Here is a 19,156-nt window from a genome sequence, read left to right on the forward strand (position 1 = left end):
TCCAAACTTAATATTTGTTTTATTATTCTTTTTGGAATTTGCTAAAACAAAGTTTTGAAAATAAGACTTTCATATAGTAGTATATATGTGTTCATGAAAACATGTTATAATTTAGATTTATGATTTGCCATCTTATCCTTCCAATATTTGGCGAATTTCGTGCAGAAATAATATGCCTTGTGCATGCAACAATTAACACCCGGTTGTTACGAAATGTTTGCTGTTCACGATCAGTATACTAAATATGCAATGTCATTGACCATAATTACATTATTAATTTTGTATGAAATATGCCCAAACAAGTAAACGCATACGAAACTAAATATTTGTCGATCAACTTTTGTCTTTCAAAGTTATAGGAGAGGCGAAAGATACCAAGGGGGAATATTCAATCTTTTTAGTCAAAGACCATTTGACAGCATAAAAAACTAAAAACTGAGCAATTCGAACCGTATCAATACGGAGAGGATCTGAAATCTAAATTTAGAGTATGTTTCGTGAATTCTTTGTGGAAATATATGTAACTCTAGTTAAATCTACGGAAATCACTCGAAATTCAAAGTATTCAAAAATGGTCAGACCCTTCCTTACAGGCAAATAAAGCTGTAAGTCGTGACTAAGTTACCCCGTAAAAGTTTAAAACATGTCTGTTCTAATTATAACCTTTAACCTAAGAGGCCTCCGTGTACATAATGTATCTATCCTTATTTTTTTTAACAAGGACCTATATTTTTTATCATCATTAGAGTAGTGAAATGGTCATCACCACCTCTTTGTGTTACATTAAATCATAATTTAATTTGTTATACAGTGGGTGGTCCTGGACGTGGCACAGGATCATTTCTGCAGTCGTTTCCTATTCCTCTGTTAACACTGGTTGTACCCATGGTGGCAATGGCGATAATGACAATGATGAGTAGAACGCCAACAAATATTCAGGTTACTGTTCCGGATATTCTTCCAAGTAGAACGCCAACAAATGTTCAGGTTATTGTTCCGGGTATTGTTCCAACAACACAAACAGCTGCACTACCAAGTAAGTATCGTTTAAAAAACAGCTGTCTTTGATAGGACCATTCCCGATTAAAATTATTCAAAAGTCTTATCAAGATCCTGTGAATCATGTCTGGAAATCAAATCTTAAATTAAAAGAATTTGAAAAAAAACGATTTAATCACGATATTGTTCAGGAAGCGTCCAAATTCAGCCGTTTTCAGTCGAATTTATTTAGTTAACACACCTTAATTTATTTACTGCTTTTTCGAGTATAACAACTTAGATATCCAAACTTAAGTCATATCATGCGATTTGTTAAGTTTGATAATATTCATTTTACTCAATATATATCGATAACGTTTATAAATATAAGGTATGCATAGTACTCATATCATAACAATACTCATATTATTTCGCGAGAATGCAGTATATTGCTCATTCTATTTAAAACAAGGTATATCCTCTTTGGTGTACTATCCTAGACAGAATGAATTACTGTTTTTCATTGATGAATTTTGTTTTGCCCTATCTAGTTGTTTACAGCTGCCTTATGCAGTACAACCAGTCTATACAGGTTTGTCACAGTGTGTATGTCGTCAAAATACCATAGGTTTCATTTGACGAAATAGTATTCTTCTTCGTGACAGTTATACATTGCATTGTCATCCTGTCAATTTTGTACATTTAACCTAATACTATTTGTTGATATCATCAGTTGATGTTGTAGCTACAATCCCTTCCCTTTCATGAATGTGACTTGCCGGCTTTGTTGTAACATGAGCAATACGACGGGTGCCACATGTAGAGCAGTATATGTTTACCCTTCCAGAGCACCTGAGATCACCCTTAGTTTTTGGTGGGGCTCGTGTTGCTTATTCTTTAGTTTTCTATGTTGTGTCATGTGTACTATTGTTTGTGTGTTTGCCTTTTAATTTTTAGCCATGGCGTTGTCAGTTTATTTTCTATTTATGAGTTTGACTGTCCCTCTGGTATCTTTCGTCCCTCTTTTAATGTTGTTGATATTTTTTTAGCATTAACTCTTATTGTTTCATATAAATAGTTCCATGTGTTCCCACAAATTGTCCTGAAGGATACATGCTGTTATTTGACCAAACCGCAAGTCCTAATTGCTACTTTCATAGTGAACAGAACATAGAAGCAACATGGGCTAATGCTTTGGTGAGTATGTTTTATGTTGTATTAGATTCAATGTACCCTTGTTCAAGTATTGTTGATTTTGAATGGTTCATATGTGATGAAATATGAAAGCAAACATTTCTGAGAGAATGTGCAAAAGGATCTACTTTTTTCATGTCTACTATTGTTTTTGTAATCTATAAAATTGATAAATAGAAATAAAGAATGTTGACTTGTGGTATAGATATATCATGTTCAGAGGGAGCATTTGTAAAAGATAACCCATTCGAGATGAAATATACTATGCCCAGCATTTTTTTCTCTCGAACTATAGTTGGTTTTTTTTTGCAAATCTCTCCTGAACAGGATATTTTTCTGCAACTTGAAGTTAGAAACCATGAGATCAAATATCCACACAAATATAATTATTCCCAAAGCCACACAAATATAATTGTTCCCAAAGCCACACAATTAAGTAGCCAAGGAAATAAATGAATCCACAGTTAAAATAACCTGACAAAAGTCGTTAGAAATACTCGGTACCGGTAAGCTAGAAGCTACGTTCTTGGTATCGTATCGCCATTGTAAATTCATACAAAAATGTATTATTTGTTGTAATATCTTTATTTATCTTATAAATGTACAGACTGCTCTTAAATTTTAGGCCGTATGTACCATGACACCAGGAGCTTCTCTCTGGAGACCAAATACTGAAGCAGAAGCAGACGCTGTCTTTAAACAATTTCAATGCTGTAAGTTATTATTAAGTTATTAATTATTATTCTCTTTTTAAAATTGTAATTTCAATAACAACAACGTCTACTTTTTGACGAAACATATGTTTTACTAGTTCTTAGAAATTATGAAAAAAATACTAACTTTTTAACATCAATCAGCTGAACGACATGTATCTAAACACATAGGTTTTGTAATTCTTGATTTTACTGCCATCCTATAAATTAAAAGATTGAGAGATCAAGTTATTCCGACTTGATGATTTTTCGTCTTAAAAGTTTGGGAAATGTGCCAAAACAACAGATAAGAATTGTATTTCCAAAGCTTAAGTTACAAAAAAAATGTGTACAGCTAGTCAAGGACAACACGTTACAATATCCTTTCCCTTTTCATGAATGTGACCTACCAAATTAGACTATTTATTTGTAATAACATAAACAACACGACGGGTGCCACATGTGGAGCAGGATCTGCTTACCCTTCGAAGCACCTGAGATCACCCCAATTTTTTGGTGGGGTTCATGTTGCTTAATTTTAGTTTTCTATGTTGTGTCTTCTGAACTATTATTTGTCTGTTTGTCTTTTTATTTTTAACCATGGCCTTGTCAGTTTATTTTCTATCTATGAGTTTGACTCTCCCCCTGGTATTTTTGTCCCTCTTATACCATCTATTTATGTTTCAGTATCTTGTGAATCTTCCCGGAAAGTTACTAAGTTCCCAAATCTTGAAAAATTGGGGATCTGCCTAAATTTCTATAATAGGCGGTACATAACAACAATATGTGTGTAATCTATATGACTTCTTTGTGAAACTTCAAGGATTTAGACTGAATTTGGATTTGATTACAAGAAAATGTACCATCCTATAAAGCCCTCCCGTCCTCAATCACCACACTATAGGCCGGTTAAGTAAAACGGTAAGGACCAACAGACACAAAACAAATAGTATCAGCGTTATTGAAAGTCTTCAATAATGAATTAAGAATCCTAAAACATTTCAATCCAATCAACAGTTTCAGATTCTTATGAATTTTAATTCAAAATTCAAAAAATTCTATTTACATATAAGGATTATTTCCATTTGTTAAAGTGACCTGTCTACTCAAATTAACAGCTCTAATGTAACCTTTAAAATCATTATACACGCAGTTGATTAGTTGAACAAGAGCCATTTTACATTGGTAACAGTTATCAGATACAGTTACGATGTATGGAAAAAGGGATTGAAAATGCGGCAATTAAAATATAGGTTAATATTCAAATGCTTATACAATAAATATTTATACTCGGACAAAATCATAATTTAAGAGATAATCGTATTTAATTAAGCCTCTTTAAATTCAGAAATTATTGCGTTCATTTATTATTGCGATTTTGTCATTTTAGACTAAAATGAGATTTTAACTTTGGCGATACTGAGAAATATATTGTTTAATTCATATAAAAAAAATCAAAATGCGAGATTAAATTATTGCGATTATAATCCTGTCGCGTTTTTCGCATTAATGAAATCATTGCAATAATTTCTGAATTAACAGTAAATAAAGAATAAAAACAACACACGTCGGACGCAGCTAATTAATAATTGTTATTTGTGTTTTTATTTGAATACGGCATCACTCATTAAAACACACCATAAGACTGACCTTACGATTCAATACGTTTTATACATTTCTTGTGGCTTTGCACTAAACGAAGACAAGTGGAAAAATCAAGGAAAAACTGAGGGAACCGTATGAGCTCCAAATGGAGTGATACCAAGAGGCGGATTTGAGGGGGCAGGTGGCCTTGTCACCCCCTTTTGTGGAAAATTTTGTTGGTTACATAGGGAATCACTGAAACGTGACAGGAGCGCCCCCCTCTGAGGCAGCCAGTGGACTCCCACTTAATTAAAATTTCTGGATCCGCCATTGATACCGAATGCGTCGACTTGATAGGTGTCTGCTGAAATGCATCCTGCATGTTCCATATGCATAAATACGACAACATTTTACAATCGGGAAAAGGACAAAATCGGAATCAATACAGATGTATCGACTTTAACAGTACTAAAAGATCTTAGTATCCGAAAGCATGTTTAGTTTAAACATACTTATTTATAGTGGATTGGGAAACAATGCAACTTATATTAATCCCTTTCCACTTTGCGGGTGCGATTGCTGCCTTGTAGCGGCATTAGCCTACTCTTTTTCAAAATCTACAAGGGTGTCTTTAACGTGCAAGAGATATGGCTCTCTTTTAACACGGGTCAGCCATTAATCGTCCCCTTCCGACGGACTATCATCGATTCCTCAAGACCATACTCGCAGATGGTGTCAAGGGAGAGCCGAAAATTGAGTTCCTGAAATTTTCATCCCAAACGGGAATCGAACCATGAACCTTTGTGTTAGTAGTCCGATGCACTAACCACTACACCACGGCTCTCCGAAAGCATGTGGCTAGTAAGTTGAGATACAGAAATATCATATGGGTCAGCTTATGAAGACAGTAAAACATATGTTTATGTGAGTTTCAGTTGTCTTTCATATAACTCTGTTGGATCAGTTTTTGGTAAGATTAAGACAGTATTAGCTAACTGACAGGGATTAAGAATCTTCCAACAAGTCTTATGATACTAATTATAAGTCAATTCATTTTAGCGACATTCATATGGACTGGTGCAAATCGTCCTGGCCAAAACGGAAATTTTGTTTTTGCCGGTGACAATGCCGATTTTGACTATCTGAATGTTCCCTTTGGAAACAGTAAGTTTTGTCTTCAAAGATAATTATGTAAAATAAATATTGTTCAACATGTACTGTTCATAACAATAATATCAGATATGTACATGTGTTATTTAAAGATACTTCGATATTTATGAGAAAAGCAGTAGGATTAGAGTTTGGAATATATGGATAACATTGATGTTAGATATACGTCAATGGGACAGTTACCCAACAACACAAAAAAGACATAACGAGGACAAAATATTCATGGTACTGTTATCAACAGATGAAGTCTTAAATCGTCTAGAGGTTGACAAAACATTCATCACTTTTAATCTAAAGGGAGTACTCGAATACAAATACAATACACACAAGTACAGCAAACTTGATATCAGTTAAAAGACGATACAACGATAACGATATCATAAATAAAAGGCAATAGTACATTACCGATGTTCTGATATCATAATTCGATAAGTAAGAGAAATGAAGGTTAACCAAAATCAAAGGGAATCACAGGAACATTACAAGTAGAATAAAGTACGAAGTTGAAGAGCAAATTCTGATATCTAAAGATCTAAGTCTAGGAAAAGACAGAAAACATGTGGCCAGTGAGTTGAAACATTGATATATCGATCCTTTCGGTCAACTTATTTGTGATGATAATATGTCATTTTCAGTCGGTTATCATCATACCTCTGTTAGGGCGGTTTTTGTGTAAGAAGCGCATCCCTATAAATGAAGTCAGTATTGTGTGAACATGCTCGATGTGGATTGTGCCACTACACAAAATCGAAGGTACGAGGAAAAACAATTGAAGTCGACTCTACAGAAGATAACATGTCACCATCACGAATATGTTGACCGAAACGATATGTCTTTGTTTCAACTCACTTACCACAGGTGGATTTATCAATTAAGAAATGTAAACACTATACGATTGGGCAGAGTGTATGTTACGAAACATGCATCTGGTAAAGTCAAATCTGTAAATTTGAGAGTATTATTCTCAGACGACTTCTCAAAGGATTAATTTTTCCTAGAATGACTTTTTTTATTAAAGCAATCTCATCTGTTTTCTCGAAATGACAAAATTTCTCCGATGCCGCCTTTTAATGAGATGTTTACCTTGAATGACGGATTTCTCCCTTTTCATGTTTTCCCAAAACCATATCAGATAGAGAGAAACTGTAAATGAATATATATATATGTATATATATATACATATCAATTGATTAAAATGACCAAATAATCTCGAATGACAAATTTTACCGATTTCTTGCTTATCTACAGAAGCTATTGGATATATTTTTAACATAAATGCATTTTTTCAGCTTTTACTTTTCGCAACTTCAACTGCATTGGTATTGAAACCGATGGTCCAAGCCCATTTTTTTGGTCTGATGAACTCTGTACGGAAGAGTATCAATATGTTTGCGAATTTCCAAGGGTTAGTAGTAATATTATTTTTGAAATTATTTGATAAAATTGAATATTTGTTGTATCTTATCATCCTTATTGAAACAAAATCACTTATCTACAGTCTTACATGTAATCATATTTAACCAAAAATCAATCTTATTAGAGTAATATTATTTTGTTTTCTTGCAAATCAATTGCATTTGTACTAACATAAGAAGCACGAAGGGGTAATATTTGGAGCACCTGAGCTCACCCTCTGTTTTGGGTGGCTTTCTTTGAAACTTTGTTATTTTTTGTCGTTTCAGTTTTTTATCGCCAGGGTCTCGAAGGGGCCACATTTGGTGCACCTTATCTCATCCTTTTTTTTTTGGTTGGCGTTCTTTAAAACTAAGTCTTTAGTTGTGTTTGTTGTTTTTTGTAGGCTGTTGTCTTTGTTGTTTTTTGTAGACTGTTGTTTGTTGTTTCGTTTTTTTTTTGTAATCATTGTCAATCATCTGTTTATAGTTTCTCTCTATCTCTTATAGTTTCGCTCAAGCTCGTATAGTTTCTCTTTATCTCTTATACTTTCTCTCTTTCTCTTATATTTTTTGCCCAAACAAAAGAGAGGATAAATTTGTTATTTCAGGGCAATAAAAAGTAAAATCACAAAAATACTGAACTTAGATGAAAATCAATTCGGAAAGTCCATAATCACATGGCAAGATCAAATAACAAAACGCATCAAAAACGAATGGACAAGAACTGTCATATTCCTGACTTGGTACAGGCATTTTCAAATGTAGAAAATGGTGGCTTAAACCTGGTTTTATAGCGCTAACCCTTTCACTTAGATGACAGTCTCATCAAATTACGTTATATTTACAATGACGCGTTAACTAAACAGGCACAATAAATAAAATAGTCAAAATATGGGTACAGCAGTCATCATCGTGTAACAATTTTAAAAGGAATATAAGTTATTGAAGAAGACAACTAAAAATTTGATATATCCTGGCCCATGTCTCACTGACCATTTTTGTTATCACAAGACAAACCATGCAATAAGGAGTTGACTGACGATAATTGAAATTTGAGTTATTAATAGATCTTGCATTTTCGTGTTTTGCAAAGGTCTGCATATATTTTAATACAAAAGTTGTAAATCGTTTAATATTTAAAAGACTATTTGAACAAATTAAAGACAATAATTATCAAAACCAATAAGGAAACAAATACTCACAAAACCAAAGGACATTTACATCAACAGGTATAAATAATAAATAAAGAAACAACACGAACTCCACTAAAAATCGGGAGTGAAATCAGGTGCTCCGGAAGGGTAAGCATTTCCTGCACCGTATGCGGCACCCGTCATGTTATTTCTTATTAAAATTGGATAAACATTCATAAATGTGTGGCCATACAAAAACAGGATTTTTGCTATTCTGTTAGTTCTATTTCTTTGGAAAATATCTTTTGTAAAAATTTGAATCACAAAAATACCGAACTCCAAGATAAATTCACTAAGGAAAGCCCTTAAAAGAGGGACAAACAATACCAGAGGGACAGTCAAACTCATAAATCGAAAACAAACTGACAACACAATGCCTAGAAATAGGGAAAAAAACTTGAAAGTTCACAATTGGAAAGCTTAAATCATCTCTTTTGTAATAAAGTTTTGTTTTCAACCGACCATAGGTTTTCAAGATAAAAGACCAAACTTGCATTTTATCTCTATGGTCGGTTAAAAACAAAACATATATAAAAACGCAAAATCAAAAACAACATAAGGTTTCAAACTTCATCCAAATAGGAACCGGTTATTGTACTTTGTATTTGTAACGGCAAATACTTTCCGAGTTACACTTAAGCTGTAGGTTGCTTGCAAATGTGATATATTTTGTTCATTTTTTGTACTTTAATTTTGGCTCTTTTGATGAAAGATGTAAAAACATGATTGAGAAGAAACGTACTCTCTTTGACATATTTTCTAGATCATTGAAAAACCAAATCATTTGAGAAAATTTTAAACTTAATCTAAACGTTTGCACACTCAAGATTTGTACCATCTTAAGCTCAAGCTTATTGGTATGGTCTCGTTAGGGCAATTTTTCCTTTGAAAAGTTATGAAAGTTTGATCTAAACTGACAGAAGGTAGATCTTACCATCCTGGACTTTTTGGCCAGTCAGATTTTCTCTTTTTATAAAGGTTTTTAAGATAAAAGACCAAATATGCATTTGATCACTATGTTAAATTTTAAGCATATCGGCAATGTTGTTTGCTAGACTAAGTTATAATATGTTAAACTAGATACCCCAATGATGATTGTAGTAGAGTTTGATTAAACTTGACCTAGTAGTTTCAGAGAACATATTTGTACAAGACAACAACATATGACGACGACAAACGACACACAACAGATGACATACGACTGACAACATACGACAGACACAAGGTGAACTGAAATTAACAAAAGACAAAACAATAGTCTACAAAATATATAGAGTTGAGCAACATATATTATACCAAAAACTATTGATAATATCATGTGCTGCTGCAGGGTAAGTAGATCGTGCTCATCATGTGGCACCCGTCAAGTTGATCAACAATAATGTAGTTTTGAATGATTTCTATTTATTTAAGCATCTTTTGTTGTACACGCCATTTTTGTACAATCAAATATCAATTGCCTTTGTATACATAGTATTTTATTGCTTTTAAAAGTAACTAAATTATGTGCGCTCATATATTTTTTTCAAAACGATATTAATTTTTTTTTCAGAAAACCTGTCCATAAAAAAGTATGTTGTCATCGTAATACTACAGTGGAAGAGTTTTCAGATGCGTCGTGTAATAAAATAACTAAATTTGAATCATCTAGTTTGTATTATAATGTAATTATTTTCTCTTGACATTGCAACACGCGTTTCTAAGATGAAAATAACATACGATTTTTATTGTCTAATAAACATGAACAATATAATATAGTGAAGAATTCCTCATTGGAACAGTATCCAAAACGACATGATGAAACCAGAGACAATTAAAACATTTATCTACATTATTATGAATATAATCCCTTTTTGTTTCACCGTGCCCAAAGGGCCTCATGTGAGTTCATGCAATCACTTGGGGTCCGTCGTCGTCCATCGTCTGTCGTCGTAAACAATTCAAAAATCTTCTCGTCGTCTGATACTACTGTGCCAAAATTCAACTGAATGTTCTTCAGGATATCTAGTTTTTAAATTGTATCCGAAGTTTTGATCCACCTACAAGCATGGCCGCCATGACTAAAGATAGAAAATAGGGATCAAATTCAGTGTATGGCTAATATCTAAAACACATTAAGCTTTTAGAGCAAATCTGACATGCGGTAAAAGTGTTCAATTTGTCTGATCTATCAGCTCTCAAATTTTTCAGACGAATTTAACAACCCTTTGTTGGGATGCTGCCACTAAATTGTCAATTTTAAGGAAATTTCGCAGTTTTTTGTTATTAACTTGAATATTATAATAGAAAGAGATATACTGTAACGAGTAATAAGGTTCAGCAAAGTAAGACCGACCCCTTTAGTAGTTATTGCCCTTTAAAAACAATTTTACACAATTTGTTCTTTATGTTTGCTTACATTTGAACATATCATCCTCTGAAACAATTGTGTCTTATACTTTTAAACTTTAAATGAATGTTCCTTTATAAATCTAGTTTTTGAATTGTATCCGAAATTTTTGATTCAACAAACATGGCCTCCATGGCCAAAAACAGAACATAGGGGTCAAATGCAGTTTTTGGGTTATATCTCAAAATCTACGCATTTAGAGCAAATCTGACAGTGGTAAAAATGTGCATCTGGTCCAGATCTATCTGCCTTACAATTTTAAGACGCATCAGACAACCCGTTGTTGGTCTACTGCCCCTAAATTGGTTATTTTGTTTAAGGCAATTTTGCAGTTTTTTGTTATTATCTTGAATATTAGATAATAGATAAATATAAAAGTAATAAAACAGCAAAATTGTTCAGCAAAGTCAGATCTACAAATAAGTCAAACTTGACAAAAATTTCAATTTACCCCATAAGGAGTAATTGCCCTTTGCGGACACAATTTGTTTATATTTTTAAAATCTTCTCAAACGAATCTAGTATAAATTTTGTATTTTATTTCCTTGTATGTCGAGAAGCATAGCCACTATGGCTAAAATGGAACGTATGGGAAAAATGCATTTGTTTGCTTTTGAAGTATATATGACAGATACAAAGAACAATTAAATGTCATTTTAAGCAATTCGTTTCTATACATTGTATATTGAAAAGCAGAGATTGAAGCAAAAAATAACAGGTGAGCGATTCAAGTTCTTGAGAGCCTCTTGTTTCCAATAGACTTCCAATATAAAACAACAAACAAATGTTAAAAAAACCCGCATAACCGTCGAACAAGGAAAGACCAGGTGCTTTGTTCAGGTATGTATATGTTGTGTACAAGATGTAAGTTTGTACAAACAGGGGTTTTGTACAAGTTATAAATTTTTTGACACATAACTTCTTACACCCGGTGATAAAAGTTTATCTTCTGAAATGAATCAGTGTAATGTATTAAATTCAAATTTATATACTTCAACCTAATGTTAAATGCTATTAACGAATATAAATGTTCATATGAATTGGTCACAGGTTATACAGTGAAACACGGAACAACTAGTTGAATATTGATTCGTCGTTTTTTTTCTTGGTAATGTTATAGGTTGCACTTTGTAAATACAGCTGTTTCTGACAACACGCCTCTTTTGGGGAGAAATTGAATATTAATAGAAAATTAATTTTGTTTACATACTGGTTCCTAGTTATGCTCTCTGTGTTCCATATCGCAGAGACAGAACTTGGGAATGTTACCAGTAAATAAACACGTGCATATTGTTTACATTGAAATCTGTGGTAACCTTTCATTCGAGGTGGGGGTAGTTAAGAAAGTTAGTGTAAGTTTAAACTCTGAGAAGTTCAGGGCATATAAACGTTAAAAATATGCCGCACAGCCCTATATTTTGACCTTTGAAAAAGATTGTGGTGCAAATGAACTTTCAATTCTAGGATAAGATTTTTTTCAAAACTTCATAGTAAAAGTGGTACAGTTTTAGCCGTAAAAAGAGTTCCTATGGGAAATTGCATTGTCAATATTTACAGAAATGCAACCTTTAGGTTTTCCTACCCTGTCACATGCAATGGGATTCTGGTATGCAAAACGCTCTCAATCAAAAGGAAATTACAAAATGTTCAAAGTTGAATCTATTATTGACAGAAGTGCTAATTTTTAGCCCCAGTGACTTTTTTTCAGTATACAGCCCTCATATATCGTATACTCCTGAGTGTGTATATATAATGTTTGGTGTCAACGTTAATAACAAAAATGACAGATGTCACAACAAACATTTTTAAACACAATGGTTGAATATAAATAGAATAATGACATTTTTGTATCTGATACGACTTTATCAACAAGAATATAATGCAAGACCGCAAATACGAGCTAATACTCGAACTGATGAATTCAGTATCGAAAATTTGATATTGTTATTTTTTTATCGGCAGATTGTCTCATTAAACTGTATTATTTTTTTGTTGAAAATATAAATCTAAATTAACATTACTATTTCTACGGTTATAAAACGTTGGAAAAGTTAGTTGGTTGTATGAAAGAAGTCACGTACATTCATTTGACTTAGTGAGGCGGATTTACATTAGCACGTGACGTTGCTACACTGATACATTACGTCATTGCCGAATATTTTCTTGTAACAATTTTGTCCATGATATTAGAAATATAAGGCAGAAAACACTTAAAATAATTTTAAACTTTTAAAGATATATTTACTTTAGGTAAAAGATTACGATTTCGACACAGTATTTTCTATCTTCTTCCGTCATTGCGAACTTTGAACTTTCGTTTTCATTTGAAGTTTTAGACCATTGATTGCTTTTGTTTTCATAATCGTATATTATTTTACATCTTCTTCCTTTGTGAAAGCTCTGTACTGTCAAATAGACTGTGTCTTTTATTTTTCATAAACTGACTTAAAAATGTGTAAGTATATATTGTTTTATTTTTACGAAATCGTATGATATTTAACTGAAATTTTACTTACTGCATCAATTCCTTCTCGAAATTCGTAAACAATTACTTTGAATACATGCACTGTATTCATTTGTTTTTGATACTCTTTTATATTTTTGTCATATCGTTTTGAAATATATGAGGTGATTCTACCCAACCATATTTGAAAGGACTTTTATATGCAAATTGTGATAAATAGTTAAGAGTTACAAGAATGTGTCCAAAGTACATGGATGCCCCACTCGCACTATCATTTTCCATGTTAAATTGACCGTAAAATTGGGTACAAAATCTAATTTGGCTCTACAAGTAGAAATATCATATCATAAGGAACATGTGTACTAAGTTTTAGGTTGATTGGACTTCAGCTTGATCAAAAACTACCTTGACCAAAAACTTTAACCTGAAGCTGGACGAACGGACGCACAGACAAACAAACGAACATACGGACAGACGGACGGACGCACAGACCAGAAAACATAATGCCCCTCTCCTATCGTAGGTGGGGTATAAAAACATACTTAAAGACGAATCTATACTTTATAAAAGCACACATTTTGGTCTGAATGGATTTGTGGGTATGTAGATATATCTAGTATATCACATAATATATAATAAACATCTAAATTTGGTAACGGATGTTAGACAAATTGCTCTTTTTCTGATACAAAAGAAAAAACAATTAATGAAAGGCCAAGCTTTGTGTTTCCAAGTTATTCATTCTTTGTTGAACCTTAACAGTCAATGAAAGTATTTCATGCTGATTGTCACAACAGCAGTTTCACAACTAAAAAAACTAGTCCTGACAGAAAGCAAGACTTGCAATCAAAGCAGGACACTTGACTATCACTGGTATATACATTTATGTGCCATGTGGACAGATATATTGCGTTGCAACGTGGCAACTATGGCTTTTTTCCACAGATTAAGTAACGGTAGTTTCCTAAAGTCATTAAACTTCGAATATAATGCCTCACTTTAGCAAAGGTTTCATTTTCGGACGATATAAGTAAAAGGAGTGAAGATTTTCTATACAAAAAATAAAACCTTTAACTTTCTACAAGATGTATCTTAGCAAATTTAGAAATCGACTAAACATATGCAAGTCAAATTGCATAAATCGATAAGTTTTACCGTGAAAAATCATTCAACTCTGAACTTAAACCGAAACAAAAATGATGTCTACCTGTTAACCAAACACTTGTTTGACAAACACATTGGTTGTCAAAGAAATATACCAAAGGGACAGTCAAACTCATAAATCGGAAATAAACTGACAACGCCATGGTTAAAAATGAAACAGACAAACAGACAAACAATAGTACACATGACACAACATAGAAAACTAAAGAATAAACAACACGAACCCCACCAAAAACTAGGGGTGATCTCAGGGGCTCCAGAAGGGTAAGCAGTTTCAACTGTTAAGTTGTTAAACTATTGTGCTTTTCAGTTTTATTAATTCCATTCTGTACATCTTGTACTTCTTCCAATGCCAATAGTTTACTTGAAAAGGACGCTTGAAAGTAATGTACGACCTGTTCAATTCTTTGCTTTAAAAATCCCCTTAATTTTCAATCTATTCACATTTTTCAGTCAATTTTGTGCTTTTCACTTTCTTAACCAATACGTAAAACGGATACTAGGAATAATCAAAATATGTGACAAACTGCTAATTCAAAACATTTTATGTATAAATTTAAAAAGATTTTAATTTTACAAAAACCGAACAAGACGTGGACTTGAAAATGTGTCCCCACACACAATATTGAGATTTAAAATCAGTTTAGCGGACTTTCTATACCCGACCTTTTTTTTTTTAGTTTGAAATTTATACAAATGTCGCTATGTCTATCTTAAAACAGCGTTTGATTCTTATTTTTTAACAAGTAGAACACAGTAATTTATGACTTATTTACTTACGTAGCGGAAAAGGAAAATATTAAAATTAGTTATTTACTTTAGATCATTTATTGCGTTTTGTTATTCACGCTTTCGTTAAGATCTTCTTCCGTCTTTATGAGCTGTGGCCTTTATTTGTTTTCTTTTAATGTTTGCAACCTTATCTGATTTTGTTTTCATAATATTCATGTTCGTATCGAATTTTACATCAATATATTTGTTGATAGTTTTGTAATTTCTATAAAATAAAGCGTGACTGTTTTCTTTCTCTTTTTTATAAATGAAAATGTATGTATATGTTTGCTTCTGTTTATAAAATAGTACCCACTTGTCAGTCAGTGACTCGTTACTTTATGTTATTTATTTTTTATCATGAAGAAACAACAATGTGAGAATCACTGCAGATTTTATAATTATCAATATTCGGGCATACTACTCGAGGTACACGGTGGACTAAATTTTGTTATAATAACACTGCACTAGAAAAACATATCAGATCATTTCTGTGTTGTTGAGGTGATTCTGACCCTTCAATTGCCATTGATACTTTGTTTTCTTTTATTGCAAACGAGAAAAACGACAGTAAGTTTGACAACTTGCCAATGGTTTGTAGCTTGTTTAGATTTTCACATCATTTTATAATTATTTTTTTTCTTTATTGATCATACTTAAATTTATACGTCATTTTTATATATATTTAAAATGTACATTTTTCATTCAGGGAATTTCAAGTTTTCCTACAGTCTGGTTATTGCTTTGATGTTATTCAAGTATTGTGAAAATTCAAAAGTCAATGAGACAAAAGACTGGAAGGAATGTCCGTTTGCTAGTTTTTGTCTATGCAAAAATGTTCCTGGTTCACTTCTTCTTATAGCAGATTGTTCTGACAAAAATCTATTTCAAATACCAAGGCTTCCAAATATTCTTCATGACTTATCGTTCCAAAATAATAATATCAGTAGAATCGAAGATGGAATTTTTGAGAAACACTTTTTATTAAAGTCTTTGGATTTGTCGTCAAACAGAATAAGGCACATTGGAAAATTCTCGTTCGAAGGACTTAAAAATTTACTCTCACTAAATCTAAGAAACAATGATTTGGAATATGGAAATAATTCGTTTGAGTCTTCAGCGTTCTTTTTTTTGGAAAGTTTAAAAATCTTGAATATACAAAAGAATTTCAACACTTCGTTCATGCCAGATTTTTCGGATATTTCCTCTCTAGAATTACTTTCAATGGACTATGTTTCTGATACAGATGCAGTTCTGAGTAAAAATATTAAATATTTGAAAAACCTAAAAAGTATTAATCTATCTGGCTTTACCGGTTATTGCAAAATGCATAGTCTTTCTTCGAAAACGTTCTTTTACTTGCCTCAAATAACTCATGTTACCATTTCAAAATGCAAAATTCAATTTATATACAAAGGAACGTTTGCGAATATGAGAAATATTTCTGAGCTTGATGTTTCTTATAATACATGTTTGGGATTCGCAGCGCTTGAAAACATAACCACGGATGTACAACAATCTGCAATTAAAATCTTGAAAGTAAATTATATTCATGGCATTTTCGAAATGAGCACAGTACTAAAGACTTCTCACATTTGGAATCTGAATAGAACGTCACTTGTTAGATTTGAAGCCGCTGGGAACCGTATTCAGAGGATTGAATCTGGTGCGTTACGAAATTTCCCAGTCTCCCTCGAAAGTGTTGATATTAAGGACAACGTATTTTCTATTGGCATTTATATGTTTGATGCTGTACAAATGCCAATAACTTCACTAGATGTATCTCAAACATTTTCCTCTCATAACGTGCTAACATCTTACATAGAGAGATGTGTAGACACGAAACATACTGTTTCAACAAATCTCGAAAACAACTGGTTGTTCGATATAGTTTCATTTTACAGAAAGGTAAAAGGCAAGTCAGTTTTCACAGTTCCCGTACCAACAAAATTGAGAATAGTTACACTTAGGTCTAGTGCAGTGAAATATGAAATACCAGAATGTATGTTCACTACAAATGAATTAAACAATCTTACAATGAGTGACAATGCTTTTCATACATGGACAGGCCCAATAACCAATGTGAAAAGTCTGTCATATTTAGACCTTTCGTCGAATTTTTGTTCAAATGTTTCAAAGGATTTTTTCAGTAAAGACTTCATCAATTTGAGACACCTATTGCTAGAAGACAATCTTTTAGGACTCGTCATACCGACAGATTTTCATGGGGAAATACTGCAGTATCTTGGAAACGTAGGTTTGATTAATCTGTCTGCAAACAAAATAACGAATATACCAAAGCTGTTTTTTAAAAATCAATACAATTTAGAAACGCTAGATCTCAGTGATAATATGATTGATGATATCAACTTTAAAGTTTCTCATATGAAAAAGCTCACGTTCTTGAATTTACGAAATAATAGAATTTCGGCGTTGAGCGAATATGCTATGCAAAATGTTAACTTAATGGCTAACAGAAACACCAATCTTACCATCGATCTTAGTGGTAACAATTTTGTATGTAATTGCGATACTCTAACTTTTGTGGAATGGATTGTTAACACACATATTTATCTTCAACATCGAAACCAATATAGATGCAAAATGACAAATAATACAATCATTCTACTTCGCAATCCTAGAAACGTTCATCAAACCCTCAAAAAGGATTGCATGTCATATGAAGGATTTATAATTGGAATAACATCAGGAATTTTAATATTTATTTTTACTCTTTGTGGTGGTATTGTTTACAGATATCGATGGAAACTACGTTATCTATACTACATGGTAAAAGTCAAATGGCATGACCACGAATACCAGTCAGACAACACGGAAGAACGATTATACATGTATGATGCTTTTGTGTCATATGCAGACGAAGATCAAACATTTGTTCATAACCTGCTTGTTCGTGAATTAGAAACAGAGAACGCAATTCAGCTGTGCTTGCACAAGCGGAACTTCTTACCAGGGAACGACATCGCCACTAATATCACATCTGCAATACACAATAGCCGAAAAACTATTGTAATCATGTCTCACAACTATGTAGGTTCTTACTGGTGTATGTTCGAATATAACATGGCCAGAATGGAAAGTATATATGAGCGAAAGTGTGAGAACATTCTTTTTCTAGTATTTTACGAACAAATGTCAGCTTCCGATCTTCCACTTCAAGTTCTTGAACTGGTTCACGATCAATCATACATTGAGTATCCAAACGATGAGCACGGCGATATTGTATTTTGGGAACAGCTTAGAAAGGCAATCGATTGAAATAAATGTTTAAATTAATTCAGTCTATTGACCCCTTTTATATCACTACGTACGTTTCCCCAAAAGGGTATCATACAATCAAGAATTTGTCAAAATTTACATTTATGTATATTTTTGCATTATTTAGAAACAAGTATGTACAAACACTGAACATACAATATTCTGAACAGACTTTTTTATAATTACCTAAACACAATCGGATCAATAATATTATTCTCTAGGAGGTAATTTTTATCATTTTCATTTACCATATAATAACGTACGAAAGGGTTAACGCAATGTAAATACACAGTGTATTATCATATAGTCATTCTGTTGTTATTAATTGATTTCATCATAGACGATAGAAACTGTTTTTATTTTAACTTTTGTAAAAATAGACTTCCAACGGTATTTTTATATTGCTTGTATGTCTCAACATACTTATAAGTGCAGCAGATATTAATCTTCTCTCACAAAAGAAGCAGTACCAAGAAACACACCGACTGCTCCTCTTAATATGCATTTTTCATGACATATATTTTAAACTTACATAATATAAGAAAAAACAGTTTATATATACATATAAATTAATGAATAAGTCAACAGTGAAATTAATTTTTATGAAAAGTTTTGTAATTTATGATATGAGCATGGTTTGTAGCTACTAGTATTTAGAATCCAACTTCTTGTAAAAATGTATTTGTATATAGTGTTGTGTTTGTTAATTTTTGTTATACTCGGCGATATTTAATTCAGATGCTGAATTTCCAACACACTACACATGCAAAGCTTTAAAATAGCTGACTTTTGACCAATTGTTAATTTGTATTAGTATGCTCGAAATTGAATAAACATATTTTCATGTTTATGTATGTTACATCAATCATATTCACGTCAATGTT

The 19,156-nt window shown here is 32.4% G+C and overlaps 1 protein-coding gene across 1 annotated transcript; it reads left to right on the forward strand.

The window, feature by feature from the left end:
- Nucleotides 1-894: 894 nt before the first annotated feature.
- LOC143084273 (toll-like receptor 4) lies at nt 895-18,750 on the forward strand. The gene is made up of 2 exons (XM_076260682.1): nt 895-1,036; nt 15,703-18,750. Exons 1-2 carry the CDS (start codon nt 895-897, stop codon nt 18,270-18,272), a joined length of 2,712 nt encoding a protein of 903 aa, XP_076116797.1. The 3' UTR covers nt 18,273-18,750.
- The last annotated feature ends 406 nt before the right edge of the window (nt 18,751-19,156 follow it).

Source organism: Mytilus galloprovincialis, chromosome 7, assembly GCF_965363235.1.
Source record: "Mytilus galloprovincialis chromosome 7, xbMytGall1.hap1.1, whole genome shotgun sequence".
Taxonomy (NCBI): Eukaryota; Metazoa; Mollusca; class Bivalvia; order Mytilida; family Mytilidae; genus Mytilus; species Mytilus galloprovincialis.